Below are 10712 nucleotides of genomic sequence, written 5' to 3' on the forward strand. Positions count from 1 at the left end.
GCCGAAGTTAGCTTCCTTTCTTGTAACTATTTAATGAATGCTCCGATTTGAACAATCGGAATGTGGATCGATATTGACAGTTAAAATCAGTTCCCATTTCCTTTTTTCCAAAATTTTCAAAAATATACACGCTAAACAGTTTTAAGCGTTTTGGGCGTTAGAGTGGGCGTGGCATCCTGCTGAAATAAACTTGCGCTGCACATGGAGCTCAAGAATCTACATGCAAAATTCAAACTTTCTAGCTCTAGCGAGATCTCGGCGTTAATTCGTTAATTCCTTCTACCTGTAACATAATTTCCGGAGAATGTGGTATACCCTTTCACACTACGAGTGGTATTTTACACAGCAACACTTTTCTTAGATAGCTCGGATAAATAATCTTTATATCCAAATCTCATCTCAACAAAATTCCTTTTTTATGCTACCATGACAACTCTAGTCCGCTCTAGCCAAGTCCGAGCAAATTTAAAAACAGGGGCGGCGGATTTAAGTGTTCCAGAAGAGGTCTGGAAAATTAGAGTCTATCGAAATTGAAATCCAGAACGCGGCCGATAAATTAGACGATTCTTTTTAGACCACTATTCTTTAAAAAATGGCGACGAAAAAATATTTTTTTATTCTGTCTTCTGATTTTAATTAGTAGTAAATTTAGTATGCTGCCAAATACGGCCAATGGTCAAAACTATAGTTTTGAAACTATTTTTTTTGTTGCAAAATCAATCTATCTTCTTTCTGTTCTGGCAGTAATTTGTGAGCAACAAGGGCAGGCCATGCCATAATTATAGGACTTGTCACTAGCCCCAAATCAGAAATTAGTTTAGTCTTTTCTGCTCCTTAAATTGGAACGCTTTTGCTTTAAACTATAGAACACTCAGTCCACACTCGTCTATCGATAAAAAACCGACTCAGAATGGTGCTGGAACCCGAGGATCAGGAATCCCGTGAACTATGGTCAGTTATTCACGTTCCTCCTGCATGAAGATCGTCAGGAGACCCTTGATTACGCCGTAAGTTGAAGCAGCATGCTGCCCGAGCCGCACTCTGCCACGAATGGTACGAGGACAAAGTGACCAGGTACGAATCTAACATGAACCGGTAAGTGGATCTTTACTTTTATAAGGTGTATTTATATATTCAAATTTACAAGAATTTTTCATCACAAAATTTTATATCAGAACTTTTGTAAGTTAAATGTGCGATGGTCACGACCCCTTACCTCGACAAGAGGTAATTTTATTTGATATGAGAGGTTTTGTTTTAAGCATTAATCACATTATTGGTCTACTTTCGCAAAAGTCTTAGAACTGAAGTTTTTTATATGAAACTGTTTCATGATATTAACATACAAAATTCAATGATCAGCCAGCGTTAGTTGTTCTGAACTGGTAAAACTGGGCAGTGTTTTGATTCCGTTTTTTAGAAAAAGCAAAGGTGCAGCTTTACTAGTTCACAAGTTACGGCTGTACGAAATTTATCTACTTATAGCTAATTTTCCCCTAAAGTAACGGGTTTTTCAAAAGTGGTAGAACTAAAGTTTCTTAAATTGACCATTTAATTATTTCCAGACCTTAAAATTGATTTGGATACGCACAAACAAAATAGAGTGCTCAGGCACCGTTAGTTGATCTAATCTGACAAAAGTGGCAATTTTTGTTGATTAATAACTTTCAACCGTAACTTTTTACTACAATGTCTTATATGTCAAAATTTAAAAAAATCTGAAGGGCTATACAGCTTAAAGCTTAAACATCAATTGTTAGAGGCGTTTTAAGTAATATAAAAAACGCTGAATAATTGTTGTTTATTCTTTTGACTATAGTTGGCCATAAACTATGACACTTAAACCAATTATGTGAAGTAGCCGTGAATAACATTCTAAAATTTCTTTTCACCGGCATGTAGCGCATGTCTATAGCTTTATCAGTGATAATGCGTACTAAAATATATACAAAAAAATATTTACTAAAATGTTAGAGTTTTCGAGTCTTCTTAATGAAACAGGGTAACAACACGAGATTTCGGCAATTCAACAGTTTCGAGGAATACCGTAATACTTTTGAAACTATTTTCTTTTTTACTTTGTGAGAAGCCACATAATTGTGGCTACAGACTACTTCGCCCGCGTTGAATCAGAATGGTTCTGGAGCCGAAGGATCTAGAATCCCGCAAACTATGGCCATGTATTCACAATTACAGCCATGGAGCCAGTCGGGAGCTCCTCCCTGCATGGTGTCCCTCGTGGGGCCCTCGATTCCGTCGAAAGTAGAAGCAGCATGCTGCCGACAATGGCCTAGGAGCTCATTTAGGAGAAGCGCGTAGCTTAATAAGCAATGAACAACCAGCTTACAAATCAGTGATTTCTACCCTAGGGTTTAAGGACGGACTGGATTATCTTCCCCAAAATGGCCACTGTTTTCAATCGCAATCCGGAGCATGCTTCCAACGCCGCCCTTTTCACGCGCTACACTATCAACTAGTGGTACAACAACAACATGACTCTTTGCAGGAGAAGTTAATCACATGCTGTCTCTTGTTTCCAAAGAGGACAAAGCTGCGTTTTAATGGGAAGCGTGCCTCCTCCAGAGTTATTTGATTCTGGAAGTAATTCAAGACGTATCCGTTGTTTTAATTGTGTGGGTCAGGGAGAGTTCGTTGTGTATAGTGGCTGCGCGCATTCATCTTCTTGTTCCCCCACGACATTAAGTTGTTGCCGAGAAAGTGCATCGGCAACAAGATTTTCTTTACCGGGTTTGTAATAAATACGCGCACCGGACTCGTCAATGTGCCGTCATTTTTTTGGACGTCCCTCTTCGGACAGCACTATGCCACTGCCATAGGCCGAGGCATCTGTCGTTAGATCAAATGCCTCCTTTTAGTCGGGGTATCTTAGCATCACGTCTTCGGACGCCAAGATATTTCGTAGTTCCTGAAACGCTTGGTTTGGGCTTTAGAGAACTTGACCGGAATGTTTCGTGACCTGTGTATACCAACTGTTCCGTTTTCCCCTTTTAAGATGTCAGTAACAGGCCTTACTATTGCTGCGAAGTCCTTGATGAAACATCGGTAGTAGCTGGCTAGGCCTAGAAGTGACCGTATCTCGAAAACATTTTTAGGTTCCGGAAATTCTTTAATAGCCTTTACTTTCTTTGGGTCTGTTGTGGCACCATTATAAGTGACTTTAAACTTGAGGAAACTCACACTTTTTTTTAAAAAAGCTGGATTTTTTCTATCGATACTCTCATGTTTGCATCGTACAGGCTCTTTAGAACCCAATCTACGTGCTTGATGTGAGAGTTTTCATCTTCTGAAAGTATGATTACGTCGTCAACGTAAACATAGCATCCCGTAGGATGTCGTGGATAGTTCTCTCAAAAATGCTGGGCTAACTACGTTGATTTTTCCAAGCGCTATCGCGAGCATTAACTTCTTTAATCCTATCATGATCATCCTATTCCGAGCAGGCTCGTCTTGAGCAATGCCTCATAACAGTGACCAGAGTTAATTTGTGAAATTTTGGCTGACACTAAAATATGATTGACTATTGCAGTAACCTAAATGACCTTTCCAATGATTCCAAAATGTACACCAAGTAAGTTCAAATGAGTATTTCACTTTTGTTTTGTAGTAGATTCCTGCCCCGGTTTCGTCGATATCCACTTTTTTTTATTTTTACGTTCCGCCTTGATGTATGGATGTTTATATTTTTAACAGTTCCCATACTTTAGGTTAAAGCTTCCGTTCATTAGTGGCATAGTTTATTTCTCTGTTTTTTAATGTCCTTGAAATCATTGTCATTGGACGCCCGTCTTGGGAAAGTTCTGCGCCAATGCTATCGACTGAGGCATCTGTCGTTAGATCAAATGCCTTTTTGTAGTCGGGTTACCTAAGCATAACATCCCCAGATGCGAAGTCATCTTAAATTTTTGTTGATTAATTACTTTTAAACGTTACTCTTTACTACAATGTGTTGTATGTCAATAGTTAAAAAATCTCAAGGGCTGTACATTCTAAAGTTTAAACTAAAATCGGTAAAGCCGTTTTTGACTAATGAAAAAACAAATTTTTAAAATCGGAATAAAAACACTTTTTCCCATAATTTTTAAACCATGGTATTTAGACAAATCATGTTAGGAAGACGTCAACAGTGTTTCAAAATACCATTCCAATGACATATAGCCTTTTATAGCTGTTTTTCCGACAAACTAGACAATTTTTCCAAAAGAAAGGGTGTAACTAAAGTTTCTTAAATTAAGCTGGCTAGCATTATCCTAAATTAAAAGGACCCTAAAATAACGTTTAAAGACAAACTGACAAACAAAGCAAGAGGAATCGCTATAGTCCCATAGCTCCTATAGCTAGCAGAATTGCACTTTTTATACCCTTGCAGAGGGTACTACGATTTCAGTTAGAAGTTTGCAACGCATTGAAGGAGACGTTTCCGACCCCATAAAGTATTTATGTTCTTGATCAGCCATGTCCGTTTGTCCGTCCGTTTCTACGCAAACTAGTTTCTCAGTTTTAAAGCTATCGGCCTGAAACTCTCCCGAAAGTCTTCTTTCTTTTGCAGGTAGTATAAAGGTCGGAACCATTCGGATCGGACAACTATGTCTTATAGCTCCCATTGGAATAATCGGAAAAAAAATTTTAAAAAATTATATCTTTGTTGTTCCTTAACATTTGACCTCCTACGGTCGGAAATTAACATTTTTTAATTAGTTCTGAATTTCGAATTTAATTTTTAAAAATCGGAGGACTATATATCGTATAGCTGCCATAGGAAGGGTCGAAAAATTGGTGGGAAAATATTATGAAACAAATTAAAGCTTCGGTGTTTCTTGACGTATTATCTATACTATTGGGAATATCATTTGTTGTATTTTTTTAACTGCAAGGGTATACAAACCTCGGCTTGCCGAAGTTAGCTTCCTTTCTTGTAACTATTTAATGAATGGTCCGATTTGAACAATCGGAATGTGGATCGATATTGACAGTTAAAATCCGTTCCCATTTCCTTTTTTCCAAAATTTTCAAAAATATACACGCTAAACAGTTTTAAGCGTTTTGGGCGTTAGAGTGGGCGTGGCATCCTGCTGAAATAAACTTGCGCTGCACATGGAGCTCAAGAATCTACATGCAAAATTCAAACTTTCTAGCTCTAGCGAGATCTCGGCGTTAATTCGTTAATTCCTTCTACCTGTAACATAATTTCCGGAGAATGTGGTATACCCTTTCACACTACGAGTGGTATTTTACACAGCAACACTTTTCTTAGATAGCTCGGATAAATAATCTTTATATCCAAATCTCATCTCAACAAAATTCCTTTTTTATGCTACCATGACAACTCTAGTCCGCTCTAGCCAAGTCCAAGCAAATTTAAAAACAGGGGCGGCGGATTTAAGTGTTCCAGAAGAGGTCTGGAAAATTAGAGTCTATCGAAATTGAAATCCAGAACGCGGCCGATAAATTAGACGATTCTTTTTAGACCACTATTCTTTAAAAAATGGCGACGAAAAAATATTTTTTTATTCTGTCTTCTGATTTTAATTAGTAGTAAATTTAGTATGCTGCCAAATACGGCCAATGGTCAAAACTATAGTTTTGAAACTATTTTTTTTGTTGCAAAATCAATCTATCTTCTTTCTGTTCTGGCAGTAATTTGTGAGCAACAAGGGCAGGCCATGCCATAATTATAGGACTTGTCACCAGCCCCAAATCAGAAATTAGTTTAGTCTTTTCTGCTCCTTAAATTGGAACGCTTTTGCTTTAAACTATAGAACACTCAGTCCACACTCGTCTATCGATCAAAAACCGACTCAGAATGGTGCTGGAACCCGAGGATCAGGAATCCCGTGAACTATGGTCAGTTATTCACGTTCCTCCTGCATGAAGATCGTCAGGAGACCCTTGATTACGCCGTAAGTTGAAGCAGCATGCTGCCCGAGCCGCACTCTGCCACGAATGGTACGAGGACAAAGTGACCAGGTACGAATCTAACATGAACCGGTAAGTGGATCTTTACTTTTATAAGGTGTATTTATATATTCAAATTTACAAGAATTTTTCATCACAAAATTTTATATCAGAACTTTTGTAAGTTAAATGTGCGATGGTCACGACCCCTTACCTCGACAAGAGGTAATTTTATTTGATATGAGAGGTTTTGTTTTAAGCATTAATCACATTATTGGTCTACTTTCGCAAAAGTCTTAGAACTGAAGTTTTTTATATGAAACTGTTTCATGATATTAACATACAAAATTCAATGATCAGCCAGCGTTAATTGTTCTGAACTGGTAAAACTGGGCAGTGTTTTGATTCCGTTTTTTAGAAAAAGCAAAGGTGCAGCTTTACTAGTTCACAAGTTACGGCTGTACGAAATTTATCTACTTATAGCTAATTTTCCCCTAAAGTAACGGGTTTTTCAAAAGTGGTAGAACTAAAGTTTCTTAAATTGACCATTTAATTATTTCCAGACCTTAAAATTGATTTGGATACGCACAAACAAAATAGAGTGCTCAGGCACCGTTAGTTGATCTAATCTGACAAAAGTGGCAATTTTTGTTGATTAATAACTTTCAACCGTAACTTTTTACTACAATGTCTTATATGTCAAAATTTAAAAAAATCTGAAGGGCTATACAGCTTAAAGCTTAAACATCAATTGTTAGAGGCGTTTTAAGTAATATAAAAAACGCTGAATAATTGTTGTTTATTCTTTTGACTATAGTTGGCCATAAACTATGACACTTAAACCAATTATGTGAAGTAGCCGTGAATAACATTCTAAAATTTCTTTTCACCGGCATGTAGCGCATGTCTATAGCTTTATCAGTGATAATGCGTACTAAAATATATACAAAAAAATATTTACTAAAATGTTAGAGTTTTCGAGTCTTCTTAATGAAACAGGGTAACAACACGAGATTTCGGCAATTCAACAGTTTCGAGGAATACCGTAATACTTTTGAAACTATTTTCTTTTTTACTTTGTAAGAAGCCACATAATTGTGGCTACAGACTACTTCGCCCGCGTTGAATCAGAATGGTTCTGGAGCCGAAGGATCTAGAATCCCGCAAACTATGGCCATGTATTCACAATTACAGCCATGGAGCCAGTCGGGAGCTCCTCCCTGCATGGTGTCCCTCGTGGGGCCCTCGATTCCGTCGAAAGTAGAAGCAGCATGCTGCCGACAATGGCCTAGGAGCTCATTTAGGAGAAGCGCGTAGCTTAATAAGCAATGAACAATCAGCTTACAAAGCAGTGATTTCTACCCTAGGGTTTAAGGACGGACTGGATTATCTTCCCCAAAATGGCCACTGTTTTCAATCGCAATCCGGAGCATGCTTCCAACGCCGCCCTTTTCACGCGCTACACTATCAACTAGTGGTACAACAACAACATGACCAAGTACTCCAAGTCTAACCGTAAGCGGATCTATAGTTTTCCCAAATAGGCAAAGACATTGCCCCGTAGTCCGTCCGTCCGTCCGTATGAACGCTGAGATGTCGAAAACTATAAAAACTTGAAAGTTGGGACTTGGAATGTAGATTCTTAAGCTTCTTGCTCAACGTATGTTTGTTTCACCAGGGTGCCAAGCACACTCTAACGCCCACAAACGCCCATAACGCTTAGAGACCCACATTTCTCAATATTTTCGAAAAAATTAAATAAGATTTGGTTTCATTATCAATGTTCAACTACATGCCGAAATTTCAATTCAAATTAATTCGGGCCATTTCCTGGGTGCTCCCAGTATACTTAGCTGAGTAACGGGCATCAGATAATCGATTGCATCGACTATAGCGTTCTGTCTTGTTTTTAGTATAGTTTCACGACACCTTAATGTTTTATTTTAGGGGTTTTTTTCACAATTTGAACTCTTTCTTCTCAAAAATACAAAATACGAATATTTGAAATTTTTCACAAAAATGTTATTCCTATACTTTATTTATTTTTCATTTTATTGTACGATTTTTTCACAAATTTTGGATGTAATTGCGGTTTTGTGTGTTACCACTTTCTCCAGGGCGTGATGTTGGTCGCGGCGTCTCTGCACAGATCGTTTGTACATCTTAACGACTTTCAGGATGAGCAAAACAAGGAGTATTACAACGACGAGCTTCAGCGTTTTGTTGGCATTCTTATGATCGATGATCTCCACTGTGTTTATAATATTGGCAGTACTGCCGGCCACTTTCTCCATTTCCCCTTTCTTAGGAGTCAACGGCCGGCTGGTGCACTTTGCCACCTTACAGGAGTACGGTTACGAGCAGGTCGATCGTGGTCGTTTTTCTGGCCACGCGACACCCGTGAGTTGTCGAATTGTATTTCTGTTTTGCCCTTATCAATCTGAGTGTGGTTAGTCATTAGCGGCCCCTACCCTCAACCTAAGACAGTTGTTAATCTTTGTATGGGGAGGGCGTACGTAACAGGCTCGAAGTGATCGATGTGGCTACGCATGAAATGACTTCGCAAAAGAAATCTTCGTACGGCCATTTTTCTATTTATTCATCTTCTCCCTTTTTTTTTCCTTAGGCGGCGCCCATTACGTGTGGCTTTGACCCACTACATTAACCCAGTCTCAGATGAGCTAGTCGGGCTTATTACTCTATTATTTAATTATTGTAATTATTTATTGTGTTATTGTTACTATATTTTTTTTTGTATTAAAGATATTTATTGCTGAAAACGAAAAAAAAGCTTTCCGGCCTCGCACGGAAACATACATACATACATATTTATACCTGTAAACAAAAGATTTATAATATAGCACAAATGAAAACTAATATATAAAGAAAATGCAGAAGTGAGTAAAAGCTAAAAAGTTGAGAATAAAATTGCTGAGTGTGCCGTAACCACGGTTTTTTTTTCGACCGGGGGCTACTTAGCTGAAAAGTGAAAAGTTTTCCCATTTCCCGAAGAAAAAATATTAAAAGTATAAGAATTGCTTTTTTTTCTGTTTTGGTTTCTTTTTTTTATTTTTATTATTATTATTTTTTTTTGTTTTACTTATTTACTATATATTTATTTTAGTACTAGACATAGTTCCTAACTTAAGGTTTTCTTATTATAAGTAGTATATCTTCCCGCGCTAGGACTCCCAGGCGCGGGCTTCTTCTTACCAATTTTCTGGCGAGGCGGTTCATGCGCCGCCCCACCCTCTGTTGACTCTCCTGAATCCTGACTATCTGTCTTTGAGTCCGTATAAGTTGCTCCTGTACTTGGAGAAACTAACTACGCTCGTTTTCCTGGTTTCGGGTCCTTTGCCCGATCTCCTGCTCTATCGTCTCCCGGTTTTGAGGCGCCGAAAGGAGTTGTATCCAGCGCTGCTGGATGCACTCCTCATCGATGTTGATACTGTGGCAGAGCGTTCATCCATTCCGTAAGTAATTTTAGATACGAGGCCCTGCTCTCGTACTCCTTCTTAAGCTTGTTAAGCTGATGAGCAGCTTGGATGGCGTGTTCATATACGCTGAACGTGTTCATAATGTCTGGATAATTTTCGGCCCTCGGCTGTGGCTTTTATAGCGGATCTTTGCCCTTACGCTGGAGTAAAACACAGCGAATTCGATTCTGGCCAAGCTTGGCATTATATCCTTTAGATTTGTTACTCTGCTTGTAGTTTTTCCTATAGACAACTTGTCCTACGGAAAACTCTACGAGCTTGCTACGGGTGTTATATGCCTTTTCTGCGCGTTCATGAGTTTGGTTTAATCGTTGGGTCACTTGTTGTCGGATAAGTTCCATCTTGTCTGGGAGACTTATCTGTGGATCTCCTGCCTGTATTCCCCCAGTTTTCGTAGAATCGGATAAGCTGTTCCATGGGTAACCATCCGCGTTCCGAACATGGCGTAATATGGTTCCATGCCTATTGACTCGTGTAGGCCATTCCTAAGGGCACACTCTATTCGGTTGGGTATCCCAGTTTCGCTGATCAGTGGCAATTGTTGCTCGCAAAATTTGGAGTACAGATCGGTTTACCCTCTCAGCCGCGTTCGCTTGCGGGGAGTAAAGTACAGTCTTTACGTGTCGAATACCGTAGGGGGTCATTAGCTCGCCAAAAATTTGAGACACAAATTGTTTGCCGTTGTCTGAGTTTACAAATTCGGGGACTCCAAATTGATGGAAAATTTTGGTCTCAAGGAATTTGATGACTTCTGCAGCTACTGCATGTCTCATCTGCTGCAGCCAGACAAACTTGGAGAAATGGTCTAGGCATAAAAAAATCACCGAGTTCCCAGCCTTGGTCCTCCGGTATGGTCCCATAAACTCGATGAACAACCTTTGGCCAGCCCGCTCCGTAACCCGCTGTTCTCCCATGGGTGGTCGGTTATTTTTGTTGGCGGTCTTGGTGATCTTACAGACCTCGCATTCCATCACTACTTTTTGGACATATACAGCCATGCCTGGCCGCGCGTTCATGAGTTCGGTTCAATCCTTGGGTCAACTTTTGTCGGATGAGTTCCATCTTGTCTGGTAGACTTATATGTGGATCTCCTGCCTGTATAGTCCCTAGCTTCCGTAAAATCAGACTGTTCCATGGGTAACCATCCGCGTTCCGAACATGGCGTAATCCAGTCTCGGGAGAGCTAGTCGGGCTTATATATTGTTGTACTTATTTATTTTGTTATTATTATATATACTTTTTTTATTAAAAATACTTATTGCTGAAAAAGAAAAAGCTTTCCAGCCTCGCACGGAAACATAC

The 10712-nt window shown here is 39.1% G+C and overlaps 1 protein-coding gene across 1 annotated transcript; it reads right to left on the reverse strand.

Moving 5' to 3' along the window:
* Positions 1-9765: 9765 nt before the first annotated feature.
* LOC139353426 (uncharacterized) lies at positions 9766-10381 on the reverse strand. The gene is made up of 2 exons (XM_070997610.1): positions 10031-10381; positions 9766-9954 (listed from the first exon to the last, which is right to left on the reverse strand). Exons 1-2 carry the CDS (start codon positions 10379-10381, stop codon positions 9766-9768), a joined length of 540 nt encoding a protein of 179 aa, XP_070853711.1.
* Between the last annotated feature and the right edge of the window lie 331 nt (positions 10382-10712).

The sequence above is a fragment of the Drosophila suzukii genome, chromosome X (assembly GCF_043229965.1).
Source record: "Drosophila suzukii chromosome X, CBGP_Dsuzu_IsoJpt1.0, whole genome shotgun sequence".
Classification (NCBI taxonomy): domain Eukaryota; kingdom Metazoa; phylum Arthropoda; class Insecta; order Diptera; family Drosophilidae; genus Drosophila; species Drosophila suzukii.